At 39.9% G+C, this 23,769-nt stretch overlaps 2 protein-coding genes across 2 annotated transcripts; one reads left to right on the forward strand and one right to left on the reverse strand.

Moving 5' to 3' along the window:
• Positions 1 to 71: 71 nt before the first annotated feature.
• LOC124288268 (midasin-like) lies at positions 72 to 23,766 on the reverse strand. The gene is made up of 4 exons (XM_046724780.1): positions 23,682 to 23,766; positions 21,642 to 21,875; positions 13,723 to 13,851; positions 72 to 167 (listed from the first exon to the last, which is right to left on the reverse strand). Exons 1-4 carry the CDS (start codon positions 23,706 to 23,708, stop codon positions 72 to 74), a joined length of 486 nt encoding a protein of 161 aa, XP_046580736.1. The 5' UTR covers positions 23,709 to 23,766.
• On the forward strand, positions 6,397 to 9,027 carry LOC124288300. The gene has a single exon (XM_046724817.1). The coding sequence runs from the start codon at positions 6,658 to 6,660 to the stop codon at positions 7,903 to 7,905; it is 1,248 nt and encodes a 415-aa protein (XP_046580773.1). The 5' UTR covers positions 6,397 to 6,657; the 3' UTR covers positions 7,906 to 9,027.
• Positions 23,767 to 23,769: the final 3 nt, after the last annotated feature.

A 23,769-nucleotide genomic window follows, 5' to 3' on the forward strand; every position in this document is an offset into this window, starting at 1 on the left:
TATTACCTTGTGATGATTAAGTTACGAGATGGACCATTCACGGACATCCAACGCTTGTACTGTAGTAGAGGTCAGGGTCGCCTGTTGACACAACAGCTCCTCTGTATATGTTTCACAAACCTCTTGACCTCAGTTCCGACTTCTTCCACATAGCGAAATATATCCGCCTAACAAAAGAAATGGCATTGGATGAAAACATACCAGTATATCAAAAGGATTTGATCAATCTAAATTTTAATTCACACAATACAGCACTCTGGCACAGGAGCTCAGCCGTAGTAGTCAGCTGTTCAAGCTGTCAACAGACATGGCATCTCAATGAAAGATACTGTAAAGAATGCTGTTATAATATTTCCTGTATAAATAGTAAGAATGAAGGTATAAACAAGTATGGCACAAGGAACCAAACTTCCACAATGCTTGATGTATTACTGTATAAACTGATGCAATGTTAATGAACAACACTTTAATTCTATAATAAACTTATATGTTGAGACCCACTACTTACTACACATGACATAAACTTCAGCAAAACAGACCAAGAAAGGGTCAGATATAGCTATTTCAATATGGCCATGGAGGCCATATTGAAAATCCAATATGAATCCATGAATGGTTTTTAGGTGTCATCATTGATTAAAACAAGCTTGCAAAGTTTCACTGACATTGGTACTGTGGTTTCTGAGGAGATGATGTTAATGATTGATGATTCACAATGACCAAGTATTTTCAATGTCTGATGACAGCCATACCTGATCTGTGATGAAGATAACTTGAACTGGGAACAACATATGGTGACCCTGTTATGCACGATGTTTCAGGCTTCTGGCATTTTAAGTTTTGGAAAACAAATTTATTGAATTTATATTTTTCTGATTTATTCATTCTTTAAAAGATACTTACTGGGGGTTCACTGAAAATTCAATTTGATGCCTTGAAAAACTTGAACCCCTAGTTTAAGAAACAGACAATTCCTGCCAATCCCTTCAGGAGGAGTTGAAAATGTTGAAAAGACTTATGACAGCAGCCTTGGGTTGGCACAGTCAAACGACCCTTCAGGACATATGATTATATATTACTCAATTTGTTACCATTCATTGCTTTCTGTCTCTGGTACCATTTGAGATTTGTTTGCTACAGTTCTGAATAGACCATGTGGGCCTCTGTTGTGTAAGTTATGACAGAGACCCTGATTTTCCAAAATGATAGAATGAGAGTTGGATCTGAACCAGGGCTATGGAGTTACATAACACCAACACTACCTCCACTGAGCCAACTTGCCTCCCACTTAAACACAACACATTAGTTGTTTTTCGGATAAATTGATCTCCCCGATCCCTGCATTTTGGCGTGCATTTAACAAACTTAATTTGAGTTTGTCAGAGATGTGTTTGATAGTGCGGGGGCCTGATTAATTCTCTGTCCGCGCTCATCACACACTCTCTCTATCAGCGCTACCATCACACCATCATTACTCTCCCATGTTTGCTCTGGAGGATATCTGTCAAATTTAACCTGTATTACCAAAAGACTTATTCAACCTCTTTGTGACTCTGTCGATATAATCCTCCTATAATCTATCAGTCAAGCCTTCTGAGCTGAGGAATCAATTATTGGCAGTCACAATGTTGTATTGGATAGCGGAGTTCTGGTACCACTTCAATGTTGGAAACCAGAGACGTATCAAAGACATACCTCACTTGCCATGGTACATTCGGTTACATGGTTATATACCACTCAAAAGAAGCTAGGGAATACTTAGTATTTCATATTTCTACAGTTAATGTTTGATGCCCTGACAGATTAGTGAGTGAGTGAGTTTAATTATTTCCATCGCACTCAGCAATATTACAGCTATATGGCAGCAGTTTGAAAAATAATCGTGTCTGGACCCTACAATCCAGTGATCAACATCATGAGCATCGATCTGTGTAATAGGGATATGATAACGTATGTCAACCAAGTCAGCGAGCCTGACCACCCGATCCCGTTAGTCGCCTCTTACGACAAGCATGGGTTACTGCAGACCAATTCTAACTCGGGTCTTCGTGGGTCCTGACAGATTAACCATAGTAGGTAATATGAAAGAATCTGTGTCCCTTAAAGTCTTTTCAGTAATATAGAACTCCTCACAATCAACATGACAACTACTCATAGACGATGTTAGAAGTCATCCTCATCATTTGGTCATCACACATTCATTGCAGAACTTCTGTAAAATTAAGATTAAGTTTTCAGATTAAATTTGGTATTTCAGAGAATCCCCATTTTTAACACAACTATTCCCTGAAGGCAGAATCATTCCATCTTGATATCTTTCATCTCCTGGCTTGAAAATGAAAATATTCTTTCTTTACAAATAAACCAAACATTTTTGTATCATCCATTTTAAATAATATTAACAAAACCTATAAAATAGGAAATTGAAAAACAGTAAAAAGTAGTTTGAGACCAGTTACAAGGAAATTAGCTGAAATATTTGTCCTTTATTCCATTTTATCTTCAAAAGCCTCGAAGCAGCTGTGATGATTTATCCACACGGCCTCTCTTGGCAAGGCAATCCTGCTACCATCAAGTAACAGAACTAATGGAACGAGAACCCTAAAATAAAAATCAGTGTATCTCCTTAAAGAGCCAAATATCTCCACACAATACAAACTGACTGATTGTCTGCAGGAGACTGATCGGTTCCACTAGATGATACTAAGCGACAGAGGAGCCACAATCCTGTCTAGCACTGCAGTGTAGCCACTGACATTTCATCCTTGGCCAGATACCGCTATTGTGGAGACAAGTAAGAACACATCAATCGGAGAGATCCAATATTGATAAAAACTACTTCCCATGGAAGAGTGACGTCTCTGTGCTAAAGAGCTCATTTTCTCTAGATTTGACAAGATGTGGAGCTTACTCTATACTTTGTTTCAAAGGCTTGTTGTGTATTTAGTGTTTTTGTGAGGAAGAAGGTTGACAGTTTTTGGCTTTAATCATCATGAATCTACCACAATATCAGGTGTTGATCTGAAACGATGAGTCTCAGGCAAAATAAGGAGCGCTTCAAAAGGACATGATCCATTAAACTTCACACTTAAAAGACAGCGACACTTTCATCACAAGCTTAAACACACAAGGTTTGTTCCTCAAACAAAGAGACATTAATGCTTTAAAAGCAAGGAATTAATATGTTACGAAGATACTGGCTACGTTCAACATGAGACATCATCAGCAGGAGGGATTTAATGATTGAACTGAGATCAAACCTTTAGTTACTATAAACCTTTAACTTCAAAATAAAATACAAGACCACAGAATTGAAAGTAGGTTAAATTTGTAAAGTAAGTGGTAAGGATAACAGAATGTTATCTGATAATCTCCACATCCATATTAAAGTTGTAAGTCCGGGGCTTACTGGAAGTCATCATGAGAGGGAAGTTCAATCACAAGAAGTATAGACACGGAATGCATTAAGATGTCATCTGTCACACTTTGTCTTCCGGAGGAAATCTACCAGCCATGCAGCCCAGGCCAATCACACAATGGATCCATATAAGCTTAAAATCAACGTCAAAATGAACTGCGCTTTGCAGTGGCCCAGTGCTATTCACCCAACTACATAGTATTACCTAAACAATGCCACTTATCGAACTTACATGAAATATTGACAACTATCAATGAATTGTTCTGTATTTTCCACATCATCATGAAAGTGAACACCAAGATTAATGAAGACCGTCAAGAATACTGTCTGGAGGTGGCTAGAATTTCAATCTTTCTTATATGAAGATACAGAGCCTCCAGTGCCCACCAGCCTGATGCTGGTCATACAAGGCCCCAAAAAGAAGAACCTGGGCCTCTGTTATGTCTGTTAGATGCTAAGTCATCAAATGAGGTTGAATCGATCATTTGATGAAATGAACTATCCCTGTTACATTCACTTACAGCACGTAATGATTAATAACTTAAACTTAATTACATTTTCCTGAAATGTACCCTTTGCATTGCTGTTGAATTTAGGATTTAGTGAGGTACGGAGCCGCAAGAGTAGACAGAATAGACATGGATCTCTAACTGAGGCAGGCCTTAAATAGACGCTGGGTCAGTGACTTGCATCAAATTAATATCAAATTATCACCCTTGGTACTAAAAAAACCCTTAACAATTTACAATTTATTGATCATTTCAATATGGCCGAAGATGGCCAGCTTCAAATGTCCTCAGAAAGATGGTGACTGTTTGTCTTTTGTGAGATACAGTCAATCAATGGGCATTACTCATCCTGCTTGCCTTTTGAAACTGTTAATAGCCATCGCCAAGTAGGCTCTTTAGGATTTCTGTACCTCCCAGTGTCCCTAGCAGATCTAGAGACAGCAGACAACCCATGTGACATCTCTCACAGACAGGATTATTTCAATCTCCGTCTGCCCCATACAACCTTCACATCTTCAACAAAGGAGGACATAAAAGTAAAAGGACTCCACACTTGAAAGTCGCGTACATTTTGAAATGTTGCACAACAATACATAAAAGTAAGGCATAAAGGCTGTGAAGCATTGGCTGATGTTCTGGTGCTGCCGTTTTATTGTCAGCCATGTCGACTTCAGCTGAGCTCACCAGATAGGAAGACTCACACAGTTAATGTCTGGTTGTAAACTGCCATCTATAACCTGGCCAGATAGGGTCAAATACCATCACCCTAGGAACACAAGGAACACTTGGCTCATTCAGGGATTCTCATGATGCCTACTGCACCGATATATGAATATATATACATGATGGTCCGATACACTCATCCTTGTTGTGGCCCTAACTGTTCCTGATCACACAATATGAAATAAGAGGAAACACTAACATTGTTTGTGCTGCACTTATCTAGTTCATTACTGCAGTAAGGGGCACTCCATTCTGGTCTTCGTATATCAGTTATTAACTGAGGGTCACTACGACATAGACATGCTTCATCTTTTCAGCACTGCTCCAACAAAAATTAGATTTAGAGCTCTGAAGTATAGTAAAAAAGTACACAGTCTTACACAGTTGGACAATTCAAATATTCAAAAGTTTGCCCAAAATATTTCATTCTGTTTATAGAAAAGGAGATGCATGTCAATGTAGTTTGTCTAAATATTCGTCAGGTCGATAGTATCCTATAAGCATCCATTTTCCCTGCTTTCGCAATAAAGATGAATGAAAAAGTCTACAAAATCAATACTTTATAACATGATTGAAGAAATCTCAGTTGAATGTGGCCAAAACTATCATTATACCATAACATGACCTAATAGATTTCAATCATTTCTACCAGCTATTTCGTTAACCAAATTTATTTCTCCTTTGTTTCAGGATCTTGAAACAATTCTATTTTTGATCCAGTCTTATTTATGTTTTCTGTCTAATCTTTCATTTTCAGGAAGTTATCCCATAAAACAAACACAGCTCTGCTTCTTTTTGATCAACAACCAACATTCCTGAGATGAAAAATGTCTAGTTTATTTGACAAAATATGAAACAAGTGAAATATTTCTAAGTTAGTGAGATGTAAAAGTGTGTATTTAGAAAGTTATATCCCATCAAAAAGACATTATTGTGAGAGGCTGCCCCTGTAGCGAGCCAAGTCGGCTATTGAGAGTGATGGCCCAGACGGGCCATAATCGGCCAGAGCCACAAGTTGAGCCCAGCAGAGCCCACTCGACTCAAACATTGATTTAAGGTTTATAAGATAAAACAGTCCTCACGTTTTTTCTACAATCACTTCCAAGAGAAAAATTAATTATCTGAGGTACACGGCATGTTGCGAGTGAATCGTAAAGGAGCGTATAGCGATGAAGAGAAACCTTATTACGTTTGTAATTTGCCGTGCACATTTGTGAAGCCTGAGATGCTTGCTCGTGGACTGTGCAGAGAGACATCAATCTCACATGGCGGTATTGACAAATGGACAGATTATTAATTTGCCAGAATTTCACAGCTAAATCACGGAATCATGAGTTTTGATCACACACTGATATGAATTAGTTTCACTTAGACCTGTCGATCAGCTCGCTGCAAACGCTTGGGAAAAACTGACTGGAAAGCATCACTCTGTATCACGTGCCTGGGAAATAGAGCTATCAGACTGTAACTAACTTAACTATAAAACACACTCAAAAACACTTTATTTATACAAGAGCTGCTCTGACCATGTTCCCATTCAGATATACCTCGTCTACTAACAGAAAGCAAACCAACAGTTGCTGGAGATGGTAAAATGTCAACACTCACTTCATAGCAAAAAACATACACATTTTAAGAAAGTTTGCTAAAAAAAGTGAATATTTGAGAAAATGTTTTTTGAAAGTACTTTGAAAAATGTTATAATTTCATATTCCTAAAAGACTTTATTGATTTTTTGCAGGTGGTACTTGAAGCCAAGCATCCTTGATTTGACAGTTTTCACAACATGGTGAAACGCCTGCTATTGATGAACAAAGATGATGGAAAATAGTATCTTGACAAAAAAGAATGGTTATAAGCTCCATGAATCAATGCTCAGGATCAAATAACTGAATTGAGATCAACTTAAAAACTATCCAATCCTGTGACTCTACAAGAAGTATGCACATCCAATTATAACATCTGCACAGACTGACTCGAGGACAGCAGTTCATCACCCTCCTCATAATGATACAAGAGTACATCATCGCCACCCATGACGATGGGCCTGTGTCGGTGGAGAACTACACATGGCTGCCACCGACCCCAGTCGAACGTACAGAGGGAGCCATCTTGATTATGGTGGCAGTCATAGGTGGCCTTGGCAACCTGGTAACAATAGCAGCCATCTTTGTAATCCGTAGTTTCCGAAAGTCCTCTTCTGCTTTCCTCTGTCATCACTGCTTGCTGGACATTATCAAGTCGCTGATGTGTATTCCATTTGGCTACAGTTTACTAATGAACACACATGTGCAGTACTGTAACACTCTGGGGGCCTCGTACATCTTCCTGATGACGCTTACTGCCTACAACCTTCTCGCCATCCTCATCAACGAAGAGTACCAGCTGCAGGAGGGCAAACGTCAAACAAGGGGAGACTACTGCTGTATCGTCTTCGGGCTCTTCATGATCTGGTTCACCACCATCCTCCTCCACCTTGGTGTCGTGTTCATCCCTGGCACCACTGAGTACAACAACGACATCGGCAGCTGTGTCTTCCTCTACGGCAAACCAAGCAACTATGTGATCCATGTTCTGTGGGTGCTGTTGGTGTCGGGAGCCTTGATGGTGTCTGTCATCAGTTTCGTGCAATTTTATCGCAAGTTACATTCTCAGTCTAAATGTCACAGATGGACACTGATCCATCAAACGATTTCCATGGAAATGAATGCAACCGATTCCTCAGACGATGAACATCACATAGAATTTGATGACATCGCCAAAAAGAAAGCTTTAAAGAACTTGAAGATCTACATGCGTCGTGTGATCATTATGGTGATGATGGTGGGGTCGTACACTTTGTTCTGGTATCCTCTGTTCCTCCTCACACTGTTTGACATTCACTACGCCCAGCCTGCCCACGTGTACCGATACCTCACCATCTTCGCTTGGACTCATCCACTCACGACACCTGTCTTCTGCGGCATGATACTGTACGACCTTTTTCAACGTCAGACTCTCACGAGAGAGGTGTACAGCAACTCGTTGCCCATGAAGACGTCCCGATCTAAAGAAGCACTCCGACACAAACTACATCAGAAGTACAAAGCTTACGACACAGGATTCATGAATGAGAACTTTGAGTCTACCCCATCCCATCAGCCACTTCGAGGTGGCGCCATGAACGACGATCCTGACGGAAGTGACAATGAGAGGTTTGCATCGTCCGAGCAACCGCTTACTTTAAACTACGAGGGATCCACACTGATATACTGATGTGGTGAGAGGAGCTGTTGGAATCAGTGAATTGTTATAAACATTCCTTCCCATGAAACACACAAACAGTGAAACCTGGAAGTCATGGGGACCATCAATACATATCAAGGAATCAGTCGATACAAATGGTGAGACTAGGGTGGTTAGATGTGATAAATCTGTTGATTGTAATTGTGTGAGGCGGAAAATATGACACAAGTTTGAGTAGTGTCAGTTCATCTATTAATTCTTCTCAACTGGTCTCCAGATGCAGAAAATGAAAAAAACAAAACAGGTGACCTGCTAGCGAACACTATGCCAGCATGAAGTGACACCAGTCGGCACTGGCGTTCAGTAATGGTTGATTATTTAGTAGAAAGATTAATGCACACGAGCGAATGTACTTGCGACTTGCTTCGACAATAGAGTGCTTACTTCTGCCACATATCACGATGTTTGCAATGGTAACATGTCGTAAAAGTACGACATATAACACTGGAATTAATCATTTACAAGATGCAAACTTTGCAGAAGATGAGTGAAGTTTAACAAACTATTTTCAGACACTTGAAACTCTCATCACAATTGTAGACAAAGTAATATCAACACAGCATCCATCACTTGATTGTTCCGCCTGGACTTACAGGCGTGTTGGAATATTGCTGAAACAAACAAACAAACAAAAGCAGAAAGGTGACGGATGCTGCTGGGGCCCTACAGTTTCACTGTCTTCAACAACAAATGGAAGGAGGTAAAACCATCAGCTGGACCAGTTGTTCCGGTACATAGAAAGACTTATATGAAGGAAAACATCCCAATCTTGTCACAGACAGAACATCCTGGCTGTAGTACCAGTTAACTCACAAGAAGCCAAAGCTGACTTTCAAACCCAGTACTATTTCTTGGATATTTCAGTGGCATTAAACTGAAAGACAGTTAACACACAGACAGTAGCACACACCGTGACGCAGTACTGGACTCCCATGTGTCCTCTTGTGACAGGAACATTAACATCAACCTGGCAACAATGTTCTAATGTCTGTCAGAAACCATACACCCTATCTGAACCTTTACAAGGTATTAGGTGTGAGCAGCCTGTTCTGGATATTGAGCAACATGGCGGCCATAGTCGGCTGATCAGCAAGTGTGGTAGATCATATGAATAAAGTTTAAAGTATTATATATTCATCCAGTCTCTGTGATAACTTATTTCTGTTGGTAAGGTGTTGTAACCACATTCTGTAAGAAAGTCCCGTGGAGACATCAAGCTTCACATACAGTACATATGTAAGAATCAAACCAAAGGCTTCACTGTGGTGAGCGAACACATAAACCACAAGCTTAAGACTATGAGTGGGTGATGAGTAAAACACAGGACATGGATGGGTGATGAGTAAACACAGGACATGGATGGGTGATGAGTAAACACAGGACATGGATGGGTGATGAGTAAACACAGGACATGGATGGGTGATGAGTAAACACAGGACATGGATGGGTCGTGAATAAACACAGGTCATGGATGGGTGATGAGTAAACACAGGACATGGATAGTGATGAGTAAACACAGGAGATGGATGGGTGACATCAGTAAACACAGGACAGGGGTGGGTGATGAGTAAACACATGTCATGGGTGGGTGAAAAGTAAACACAGGATATGGATGGGTGATGAGTAAAAAAAACTCATGGGTGGGTGATGAGTAAACACAGGACATGGATGGGTGATGAGTAAAACAACTCATGGGTGGGAGATAAGTAAACACGGACATGGATGGGTGACATCAGTAAACACAGGACATGGGTGGATGATGAGTAAACACATGTCATGGGTGGGTGATGAGTAAACACAGGACATGGGTGGGTGATGAGTAAACACATGTCATGGGTGGGTGATGAGTAAACACATGTCATGGGTGGCTGATGAGTAAACACAGGACATAGGTGGCTGATGAGTAAACACAGGACATGGGTGGCTGATGAGTAAACACAGGACATGGGTGGCTGACATCAGTAAACACAGGACTAGATGGGTGAAGAGAAAACACAGGACGTGGGTGGGTGACATCAGTAAACACAGGACATGGGTGGGTGAAGAATAAACACAGGTCATGGGTGGGTGATGAGTAAACACAGGTCATGGGTGGGTGACATCAGTAAACACAGGACATGGGTGGGTGAAGAGTAAACACGACATGGATGGGTGAAGAGTAAACACAGGTCATGGGTGGGTGACATCAGTAAACGCAGGACATGGGTTGGTTATGAGTAAACACAGGTAATGGGTGGGTGAAGAGTAAACACAGGGCATAGATGGGTGACATCAGTAAACACAGGTAATGGGTGGGTGAAGAGTAAACACAGGACATGGGTGGGTGACAGGTAAACACACGATACGGATTGGTAACATTAGTTAACACAGGTCATGGGTGGGTGATGAGTAAACACAGGATATGGATGGGTGATGAGTTAACACAGGATATGGGTGGGTGACATCGGTAAACACATGACATGGATGGGTGATGAGTAAACACAGGTCATGGGTGGGTGATGAGTAAACACAGGTCATGGGTGGGTGAAGAGTAAACACAGGTCATGGGTGGGTGATGAGTAAACACAGGTCATGGGTGGGTGATGAGTAAACACAGGATATGGGTGGGTGACATCGGTAAACACACGTCATGGGTGGGTGATGAGTAAACACAGGTCATGGGTGGGTGATGAATAAACACAGGACATGGATGGGTGATGAGTAAACACAGGTCATGGGTGGGTGATGAGTAAACACAGGATATGGATGGGTGACATCGGTAAACACAGGACATGGGTGGGTGATGAGTAAACACAGGACATGGGTGGGTGATGAGTAAACAAAGGTCATGGATGGGTGATGAGTAAACAGGACATGGGTGGGTGATGAGTAAACACAGGACATGGGTGGATGATGAGTAAACACAGGACATGGGTGGGTGATTAGTAAACAGGAGATGGATGGGTGACATCAGTAAACACAGGATATGGGTGGGTGATGAGTTAACACAGGAGATGGATGGGTGACATCAGTAAACACAGGACAGGGGTGGGTTATGAGTAAACACAGGATATGGATGGGTGATGAGTAAACACATGTCATGGGTGGGTGAAAAGTAAACACAGGATATGGATCGGTGAAGAGTAAAAAACCTCATGGGTGGGAGATAAGTAAACACGGACATGGATGGGTGACATCAGTAAACACAGGACATGGGTGGATGATGAGTAAACTCATGTCATGGGTGGGTGATGAGTAAACACATGTCATGGGTGGGTGATGAGTAAACACAGGACATGGGTGGGTGATGAGTAAACACAGGTCATGGGTGGGTGATGAGTAAACACAGGACATGGATGGGTCACGAGTAAACACAGGACATGGGTGGGTGACAGGTAAACACACGATATAAATTGGTAACATCAGTAAACACAGGTCATGGGTGGGTGATGAGTAAACACAGGATATGGATGGTTGACATAAGTAAACACAGGTCATGGGTGGATGATGAGTAAACAGAGGTCATGGTCGGGTGATGAGTAAACACAGGTCATGGGTGGGTGATGATTAAACACAGGACATGGATGGGTCATGAGTAAACACAAGGCATAGATGGGTGACATCAGTAAACACAGGACATGGGTGGGTGACAGGTAAACACACGATATGGATTGGTAACATTAGTAAACACAGGTCATCGGTGGGTGATGAGTAAACACAGGATATGGATGGGTGACATCAGTAAACACAGGACATGGGTGGGTGACAGGTAAACACAGGATATGGATGGGTGACATCAGTAAACACAGGATATGGATGGGTGACATCAGTAAACACAGGTCATGGGTGGGTGATGAGTAAACACAGGTCATGGGTGGGTGACGAGTAAACACAGGACATGGGTGGGTGACATCGGCAAACACAGGATATGGGTTGGTGATGAGTAAACACAGGTAATGGGTGGGTGAAGAGTAAACAGGGGTCATGGGTGGGTGATGAGTAAACACAGGTCATGGGTGGGTGATGAGTAAACACAGGATATGGGTGGGTGACATCGGTAAACACAGGACATGGGTGGGTGATGAGTAAACACAGGACATGGGTGGATGATGAGTAAACACAGGACATGGGTGGGTGATGAGTAAACACAGGACATGGATGGGTGACATCAGTAAACACAGGTCATGGGTGGGTGATGAGTAAACACAGGTCATGGGTGGGTGACGAGTAAACACAGGACATGGGTGGCTGATGAGTAAACACAGGACATGGGTGGGTGACAACAGTAAATACAGGACGTGGGTGGGTGATGAGTAAACACAGGACATGGATGGGTGACATCAGTAAACACAGGTCATGGGTGGGTGATGAGTAAACACAGGACATGGGTGGGTGACAACAGTAAACACAGGATGTGGGTGGGTGACATCAGTAAACACAGGACATGGATGGGTGACATCAGTAAACACAGGACATGGGTGGGTGATGAGTAAACACAGGACATGGGTGGGTGACAACAGTAAACACAGGTCATGGGTGGGTGATGAGTAAACACAGGAAATGGGTGGGTGATGAGTAAACACAGGTCATGAGTGGGTGATGAGTAAACACAGGTCATGGGTGGGTGATGAGTAAACACAGGTCATGGGTGGGTGGATGAGTAAACACAGGACATGGGTGGGTGACATCAGAAAACACAGGACGTGGGTGGGTGACAGGTAAACACAGGATATGGATGGGTGAAAGTAAACAGGATATGGGTGTGTGAAGAATAAACATATAAGTGGGTGAAGATTCAACACAGGATATGGGTGTGTGAAGAATAAACATATGGGTGGGTGAAGAGTAAACATGGGTGGGTGAAGAGTAAACATATCGGTAGGTGACAAAAGTAAACACAGGACATGGACAGAGTGAGGTGTCAGGTGACATGGGCCACCGTTGCCCCTTAGAACTGATGACACCCGGGCAGGAATATCATGGCTGTCATCAAAGATGGCCCTCTATTTGTTACAATATCATACTGTGTGAGCAAAGATGGAAGCAAGATTATGGTAATGGTGGTCCCAAACATAACAAGTGTTTGCCACTGATATGGCAATGTCCCCCGTCGCTAAAGAATGGAATATCTATATTTACTACTTTTTATTTTTGGTTCACATACAAGATGCCTGAAATGACTGGTGTCTGCATAATCACCCAATGTAGGCTGTCAACATAACTGAAAACATTGGGTGCAATGTTTTATGAGATATCACGTTTAATAAGTTTGAAAAGTAGTCAAAGTGCCGCACACGCCGCTGAATACATAATCCCCCGTTCCGTGTTGCAGCGGGGGACAAAAACCATAATTGGAGGAACTGGATTTGAAACCACAACTGAATGTTTCCAGAACTGCCCAAGGGACACAACTGCAAGTAACTGCAGCACCCAGCAGACCCGGCCACTGTGGCCACTAACCCCAACATAATAAACATGGTGAAGGCACTTGTAACATACTGTATCTCTTACATGACTCTTGGACACATTGTATCAATGACCTACCCAGGTAGATGGAATGTAGAAGTCAAGAGGATCTACAGGGAGTGCTCACAGGTTTCCCTCCATGTAAGGGATACTTATCAGAGTGGGAACAGTTTTTCCTTTGTTTAATTCCAATATTTTGTATGTAAAATAAATGTAGCATTGATGGGCCACAAATCCTTTGATGTAAATGAGAAGGAACAGTTCAAAACTTGATATGGACATTATGGCATGAAAGTGGCATAAATCTTGATACAAACTGGATACCCAGAAAGGTTGGCCTACCTGTTCAAATCCTCCTAGTAGTTCAGTGGTGTCCATGGCACTGTTCATAGGTAGGACATGGAGAGTGGTGCCGGTCAGCTCCGACAGCAGACGCACCATGCTGGACTTCCCACATGACTGGGGGCCAACCTGACACACAGACAGACACACATTGAGTTGAACATGGGGCTAGGTATGACATCTCTTGCTATGAAGCCCATCAAGATATGGGTGTTGACATATTAAGGATTGGTATTAAGTTGCTATAAACCTGGTATTGAAACAATGAACTGGTTCTGATTTGTCTAAAGGGTGAAAGTCCACATAGTAAAATATTGCACCACTGGGCCACTTGTTACCCCCAACAAATATGACTGCTTGTTCCTACTTGTAACCAGTAATATACACCAAAGTAGCCATCTTTGTTCAGTGAGTGAGTGAGTTGGGTTTTTGCTATTATCGTTGCTTTAACATTGTTTGAGTTATTTCTCTGTATGACAGCTGGATGCGTGAGCAATGCCTGCAGTGAAGCAGGTCTCCGACATTGACTATCGAGCTATATCTGTGTTTTACAGAATGTTAGGTATCAATATGTACTAATGCCAGCATGGACTATCAAGCTATATCCGTGTTATACAGAATGGTAGGTATCAATATGTACTAATGCCAGCATGGACTATCAAGCTATATCAGTGTTATACAGAATGGTAGGTATCAATATGTACTAATGCCAGCATTGACTATCAAGCTATATCTGTGTTATACAGAATGGTAGGTATCAATATGTACTAATGCCAGCATGGACTATCAAGCTATATCAGTGTTATACAGAATGGTAGGTATCAATATGTACTAATGCCAGCATTGACTATCAAGCTATATCTGTGTTATACAGAATGGTAGGTATCAATATGTACTAATGCCAGCATGGACTATCAAGCTATATCAGTGTTATACAGAATGGTAGGTATCAATATGTACTAATGCCAGCATGGACTATCAAGCTATATCAGTGTTATACAGAATGGTAGGTATCAATATGTACTAATGCCAGCATTGACTATCAAGCCATATCAGTGTTTATACAGAATGGTAGGTATCAATATGTACTAATGCCAGCATTGACTATCAAGCTATATCAGTGTTATACAGAATGGTAGGTATCAATATGTACTAATGCCAGCATGGACTATCAAGCTATATCTGTGTTATACAGAATGGTAGGTATCAATATGTACTAATGCCAGCATTGACTATCAAGCTATATCTGTGTTATACAGAATGGTAGGTATCAATATGTACTAATGCCAGCATTGACTATCAAGCTATATCTGTGTTATACAGAATGGTAGGTATCAATATGTACCAATGCCAGCATTGACTATCAAGCCATATCAGTGTTATACAGAATGGTAGGTATCAATATGTACTAATGCCAGCATGGACTATCAAGCTATATCAGTGTTATACAGAATGGTAGGTATCAATATGTACTAATGCCAGCATGGACTATCAAGCTATATCAGTGTTATACAGAATGGTAGGTATCAATATGTACTAATGCCAGCATTGACTATCGAAAGCTATATCAGTGTTATACAGAATGGTAGGTATCAATATGTACCAATGCCAGCATGGACCATCGAAGCTATATCTGTGTTATACAGAATGGTAGGTATCAATATGTACTAATGCCAGCATTGACTATCGAGCTATATCAGTGTTATACAGAATGGTAGGTATCAATATGTACTAATGCCAGCATGGACTATCAAGCTATATCAGTGTTATACAGAATGGTAGGTATCAATATGTACCAATGCCAGCATTGACTATCAAGCTATATCCGTGGTTATACAGAATGGTAGGTATCAATACGTACTAATGCCAGCATTGACTATCGAGCTATATCAGTGTTATACAGAATGGTAGGTATCAATATGTACTAATGCCAGCATTGACTATCAAGCTATATCAGTGTTATACAGAATGGTAGGTATCAATATGTACTAATGCCAGCATTGACTATCAAGCTATATCTGTGTTATACAGAATGTTAGGTATCAATATGTACTAATGCCAGCATTGACCATCAAGCTTACATCCGCAGTTATACAGAATGGTAGGTATCAACATGTACTAATGCCAGCATGGACCATCAAGCTTATATCCGTTATACAGAATGGTGGTATCAATATGTACTAATGCCAGCATTGACTATCAAGCTATATCTGTGCTATACAGAATGGTAGGTATCAATATGTACTAATGCCAGCATTGACCATCAAGCTATATCTGTGTTATACAGAATGTTAGGTATCAATATGTACTAATGCCAGCATTGACTATCAAGCTATATCAGTGTTATACAGAATGGTAGGTATCAACATGTACTAATGCCAGCATGGACTATCAAGCTATACAGTGTTATACAGAATGGTAGGTATCAATATGTACTAATGCCAGCATTGACTATCAAGCTATATCTGTGTTATACAGAATGGTAGGTATCAATATGTACTAATGCCAGCATGGACTATCAAGCTATATCTGTGTTATACAGAATGTTAGGTATCAATATGTACTAATGCCAGCATTGACTATCAAGCTATATCTGTGTTATACAGAATGTTAGGTATCAATATGTACTAATGCCAGCATTGACTATCAAGCTATATCTGTGTTATACAGAATGTTAGGTATCAATATGTACTAATGCCAGCATTGACTATCAAGCTATATCTGTGTTATACAGAATGTTAGGTATCAATATGTACTAATGCCAGCATGGACTATCAAGCTATATCAGTGTTATACAGAATGTTAGGTATCAATATGTACTAATGCCAGCATTGACTATCAAGCTATATCTGTGTTATACAGAATGTTAGGCATCAATATGTACTAATGCCAGCATGGACTATCAAGCTATATCAGTGTTATACAGAATGTTAGGTGCATCAATATGTACCAATGCCAGCATGGACTATCAAGCTATATCAGTGTTATACAGAATGTTAGGTATCAATAGGTACTAATGCCAGCATGGACTATCAAGCTTATATCCGTGTTATACAGAATGGTAGGTATCAATATGTACTAATGCCAGCATTGACTACATCAAGCTTCATATCAGTGTTATACAGAATGGTAGGTATCAATATGTACCAATGCCAGCATGGACCATCAAGCCATACAGCAAGTTATACAGAATGTTAGGTATCAATATGTACTAATGCCAGCATGGACCATCAAGCTATATCAGTGTTATACAGAATGTTAGGTATCAATAGGTACCAATGCCAGCATGGACTATCAAGCTATACAGTGTTATACAGAATGTTAGGTATCAATATGTACTAATGCCAGCATGGACTATCAAGCTATATCAGTGTTATACAGAATGTTAGGTATCAATATGTACTAATGCCAGCATGGACTATCAAGCTATATCTGTGTTATACAGAATGGTAGGTATCAATATGTACTAATGCCAGCATTGACTATCGCTTATATCAGTGTTATGCAGAATGGTAGGTATCAACATGTACTAATGCCAGCATTGACTATCAAGCCATATCTGTGTTATACAGAATGGTAGGTATCAATATGTACTAATGCCAGCATTGACTATCAAGCCATATCTGTGTTATACAGAATGGTAGGTATCAATATGTACTAATGCCAGCATTGACTATCAAGCTATATCTGTGTTTATACAGAATGGTAGGTATCAATATGTACTAATGCCAGCATGGACTATCAAGCTATATCCGTGTTATACAGAATGGTAGGTATCAATATGTACCAATGCCAGCATGGACCATCAAGCTATATCAGTGTTATACAGAATGGTAGGTATCAATATGTACCAATGCCAGCATTGACTATCAAGCTATATCTGTGTTATACAGAATGGTAGGTATCAATATGTACTAATGCCAGCATTGACTATCAAGCTACATCTGTGTTATACAGAATGGTAGGTATCAATATGTACTAATGCCAGCATGGACTATCAAGCTATATCCGTGTTATACAGAATGGTAGGTATCAATATGTACCAATGCCAGCATGGACTATCAAGCCATATCAGTGTTATACAGAATGGTAGGTATCAATATGTACCAATGCCAGCATTGACTATCAAGCTACATCAGTGTTATACAGAATGGTAGGTATCAACATGTACCAATGCCAGCATTGACTATCAAGCCATATCAGTTTATACAGAATGGTAGGTATCAACATGTACTAATGCCAGCATTGACTATCAAGCCATATCAGTGTTATACAGAATGGTAGGTATCAATATGTAAATTAATGCCAGCATTGACTATCAAGCCATATCAGTGTTATACAGAATGGTAGGTATCAACATGTACTAATGCCAGCATTGACTATCAAGCTATATCAGTGTTATACAGAATGGTAGGTATCAATATGTACTAATGCCAGCATGGACTATCAAGCTATATCCGTTATACAGAATGGTAGGTATCAATATGTACTAATGCCAGCATTGACTATCAAGCTATATCTGTGTTATACAGAATGGTAGGTATCAATATGTACCAATGCCAGCATGGACCATCAAGCTTATATCAGTGTTATACAGAATGGTAGGTATCAACATGTACCAATGCCAGCATTGACTATCAAGCTTATATCAGTGTTATACAGAATGGTAGGTATCAATATGTACTAATGCCAGCATTGACCATCAAGCTTATATCCGTGGTTATACAGAAGAATGTTAGGTATCAATATGTACCAATGCCAGCATGGACCATCAAGCTTATATCAGTGTTATACAGAATGTTAGGCATCAATATGTACCAATGCCAGCATGGACTATCAAGCTTATATCAGTGTTATACAGAATGTTAGGTATCAATATGTACTAATGCCAGCATGGACTATCAAGCTATATCAGTGTTATACAGAATGTTAGGTATCAATATGTACTAATGCCAGCATGGACTATCAAGCTATATCAGTGTTATACAGAATGTTAGGTATCAATATGTACTAATGCCAGCATGGACTATCAAGCTATATCAGTGTTATACAGAATGGTAGGTATCAACATGTACTAATGCCAGCATGGACTATCAAGCTATACAGTGTTATACAGAATGGTAGGTATCAATATGTACTAATGCCAGCATTGACTATCAAGCTATATCTGTGTTATACAGAATGGTAGGTATCAATATGTACTAATGCCAGCATGGACTATCAAGCTATATCTGTGTTATACAGAATGTTAGGTATCAATATGTACTAATGCCAGCATTGACTATCAAGCTATATCTGTGTTATACAGAATGTTAGGTATCAATATGTACTAATGCCAGCATGGACTATCAAGCTATATCAGTGTTATACAGAATGTTAGGTATCAATATGTACTAATGCCAGCATTGACTATCAAGCTATATCTGTGTTATACAGAATGTTAGGTATCAATATGTACTAATGCCAGCATGGACTATCAAGCTATATCAGTGTTATACAGAATGTTAGGTATCAATATGTACTAATGCCAGCATGGACTATCAAGCTATATCAGTGTTATACAGAATGTTAGGTATCAATAGGTACTAATGCCAGCATGGACTATCAAGCTATATCCGTGTTATACAGAATGGTAGGTATCAATATGTACTAATGCCAGCATTGACTATCAAGCTATATCAGTGTTATACAGAATGGTAGGTATCAATATGTACTAATGCCAGCATGGACTATCAAGCTATACAGTGTTATACAGAATGTTAGGTATCAATATGTACTAATGCCAGCATGGACTATCAAGCTATATCAGTGTTATACAGAATGTTAGGTATCAATAGGTACTAATGCCAGCATGGACTATCAAGCTATACAGTGTTATACAGAATGTTAGGTATCAATATGTACTAATGCCAGCATGGACTATCAAGCTATATCAGTGTTATACAGAATGTTAGGTATCAATATGTACTAATGCCAGCATGGACTATCAAGCTATATCTGTGTTATACAGAATGGTAGGTATCAATATGTACTAATGCCAGCATTGACTATCAAGCTATATCAGTGTTATGCAGAATGGTAGGTATCAACATGTACTAATGCCAGCATTGACTATCAAGCTATATCTGTGTTATACAGAATGGTAGGTATCAATATGTACTAATGCCAGCATTGACTATCAAGCTATATCTGTGTTATACAGAATGGTAGGTATCAATATGTACTAATGCCAGCATTGACTATCAAGCTATATCTGTGTTATACAGAATGGTAGGTATCAATATGTACTAATGCCAGCATGGACTATCAAGCTATATCCGTGTTATACAGAATGGTAGGTATCAATATGTACTAATGCCAGCATGGACTATCAAGCTATATCAGTGTTATACAGAATGGTAGGTATCAATATGTACTAATGCCAGCATTGACTATCAAGCTATATCTGTGTTATACAGAATGGTAGGTATCAATATGTACTAATGCCAGCATTGACTATCAAGCTATATCTGTGTTATACAGAATGGTAGGTATCAATATGTACTAATGCCAGCATGGACTATCAAGCTATATCCGTGTTATACAGAATGGTAGGTATCAATATGTACTAATGCCAGCATGGACTATCAAGCTATATCAGTGTTATACAGAATGGTAGGTATCAATATGTACTAATGCCAGCATTGACTATCAAGCTATATCAGTGTTATACAGAATGGTAGGTATCAACATGTACTAATGCCAGCATTGACTATCAAGCTATATCAGTGTTATACAGAATGGTAGGTATCAACATGTACTAATGCCAGCATTGACTATCAAGCTATATCAGTGTTATACAGAATGGTAGGTATCAATATGTACTAATGCCAGCATTGACTATCAAGCTATATCAGTGTTATACAGAATGGTAGGTATCAACATGTACTAATGCCAGCATTGACTATCAAGCTATATCAGTGTTATACAGAATGGTAGGTATCAATATGTACTAATGCCAGCATGGACTATCAAGCTATATCTGTGTTATACAGAATGGTAGGTATCAATATGTACTAATGCCAGCATGGACTATCAAGCTATATCCGTGTTATACAGAATGGTAGGTATCAATATGTACTAATGCCAGCATTGACTATCAAGCTATATCTGTGTTATACAGAATGGTAGGTATCAATATGTACTAATGCCAGCATGGACTATCAAGCTATATCAGTGTTATACAGAATGGTAGGTATCAACATGTACTAATGCCAGCATTGACTATCAAGCTATATCAGTGTTATACAGAATGGTAGGTATCAATATGTACTAATGCCAGCATTGACTATCAAGCTATATCCGTGTTATACAGAATGTTAGGTATCAATATGTACTAATGCCAGCATGGACTATCAAGCTATATCAGTGTTATACAGAATGTTAGGTATCAATATGTACTAATGCCAGCATGGACTATCAAGCTATATCAGTGTTATACAGAATGTTAGGTATCAATATGTACTAATGCCAGCATGGACTATCAAGCTATATCAGTGTTATACAGAATGTTAGGTATCAATATGTACTAATGCCAGCATGGACTATCAAGCTATATCAGTGTTATACAGAATGTTAGGTATCAATATGTACTAATGCCAGCATGGACTATCAAGCTATATCAGTGTTATACAGAATGTTAGGTATCAATATGTACTAATGCCAGCATGGACTATCAAGCTATATCAGTGTTATACAGAATGTTAGGTATCAATATGTACTAATGCCAGCATGGACTATCAAGCTATATCAGTGTTATACAGAATGTTAGGTATCAATATGTACTAATGCCAGCATGGAAAAGAATACAAAGAAGCATCAAATCACAATGGCTGAAAAATACTAAACCTATCAAAAAGACTGAATATGCGAGAACTCACCAGAATAGCCATCCAGTTCATCTCGACACACTTGGCGATGGACTCTAGCGGCTCAAGGTGATGGTGCAACACCTGTAGCGCCACCTGTCTGCTGGACCTGGGGTCACATGCTGACCTCGTCAGGAAGGCATGGCCTATCTGGACGTGTCCTACACCAACACCCACGTAGCGGGAACCAGCATACACACCCTTCATGTTCAGGCGAGAGAAGTGGGTCCTGTACACCTGGGACACCTGGTGTCGAACAGCAATGCATGTCGTCATGTTCACACTTAAAAAAACAAGTTATCTAAAGCTACACACAATGTTGTAAGACAACATCCAACATAGCTACCCATGAAGATCTGGGTTAGTATTGATCTTCATTAACCCATGCTTGTTGTAAGAGGCGACTAACGGGATCTGGTGGTCATACTCACTGACTTGGTTGACACTTGTCATCGTATCCCAATTGTGTAGATTGATGCTCATGCTGTTGATCACTGGATTGTCTGGTCCTGACACAATTATTTATAGACTACCATATAACTGGAATATCGCTGAGTGTGACGTAAAACTAAACTCACTCACTCACTCCTACATAGCACAGAGCACTATTTAAATATCTGTGTGTATGTAAGCTTGCACATGTAGCTCTGTAAACATTTCCCAAATGCAGATAGAGGCGGGATATGGGTCAGCAAGTTCTCCCAAACCCCTTTTCCAAAGCATGAGTTATAAATACAGTCAAATCCCGATGAGTCGAATCTCTGGGGACCAAGTAATAAATTCGACTTATCGATGTATTCGAGACATAGGTATGTCTATGAGGGTAGAAAAAAGATGATCCAGTCCTAATTCCTCCGCCTAAGCATTTGTTTATTTAATGATTTCCCTATCACTAATAGGGGCACCTTATCAGTTACAGTCTGATTAGCACAGACAGTGATTTCCGTAAAATCACTAATCTGCCTTTGTAACTCACCCATCACGGAAAGGTGTGAGCCGCGCTGGTTTGTTAATTGGATCAGTTTGCTACACCAATCAACTTCTCATTGACTGACTTCGGCTTATGTATACAAGATTGCTGTTGTTTGAATCTCATGGGACCCGATTTTCTTCTCGAGTCATCGTGTGTATTTATGAGACGAATTAGTGTAACCGGTATTCAAATGATGACAACTATAACAGGGAATGGTCGGGACCGACAGGTACTTCGAGTTATGCATAATATTCGAGACACCGGCATTCGACTCATCGGTATTTGACTGTATATAAACTAACTCATTTATTGACACATTTCCTACAAAAATTTCAACAAACTGACTCATTCGTGCAAAACAAACTACATTTTTTCCCATTTATTCTTTTTTTTTTCATTTTAAGTGCACACCCTCTTCCAGAAAACTGCATCCACACTTAATGTCCACTCTCTATTCCTATCTTTGTGAAAGGAAATAATATTTGTCTTGAAGTTATTATGTTATTACCTAGCTAGACTGTTATAGAAATTCCTCCATACAATGATAGATGACAAACAACTATGAAAGAAACTAGTCAAGAGGATTGTCACATCTTACTGATATATTATGAATGCTTCAACCACTTGAAACGTCTTCAATGCCAGATATAGTTCAAAGTTTGTACATCATTTCACACCTTTATCACAAACAGCAAATGATTTTGTGAGAAAATCCAGATATGGGATTATCTCCCTAAAGCCACGACATCAAGCCTGGCACCAACAAACCATGACGGTGTGAGAGGACAGATTCTGTCAGGATTTCCTGGTCAACCATGTGTCCAAAATCCAAGATTCCATGTTCTCATCCAAACTTTCAGTTGTAAAGAGTGAGTGAGTGAGTGAGTGAGTTTACATTTATGCCGCTTTTAGCCTATCTCACTAAAAGCCTATCTCAGATTAGCATACTCAGTTTCCGAGAACGAAATGGGAAGGAAGTTTGTGTAATCTTGTTTAAGAATATTCAAAAGTTGAAAAATAAGTGTTCATGTAGTGAAAGTATGCTGATCCAAATCAGTTTTCCCCTAGCAGTTATCTACCTTTGCCTTGTCTGCCAATGTCCTCATCCGATCAGTGTAGACCAGCCTCACATATTCTCCTGAGTGGAAGTCTCCGGACACCTGATTG

This window comes from Haliotis rubra, unplaced genomic scaffold (assembly GCF_003918875.1).
Source record: "Haliotis rubra isolate DU_JTF1 unplaced genomic scaffold, ASM391887v1 Scf414, whole genome shotgun sequence".
Classification (NCBI taxonomy): domain Eukaryota; kingdom Metazoa; phylum Mollusca; class Gastropoda; order Lepetellida; family Haliotidae; genus Haliotis; species Haliotis rubra.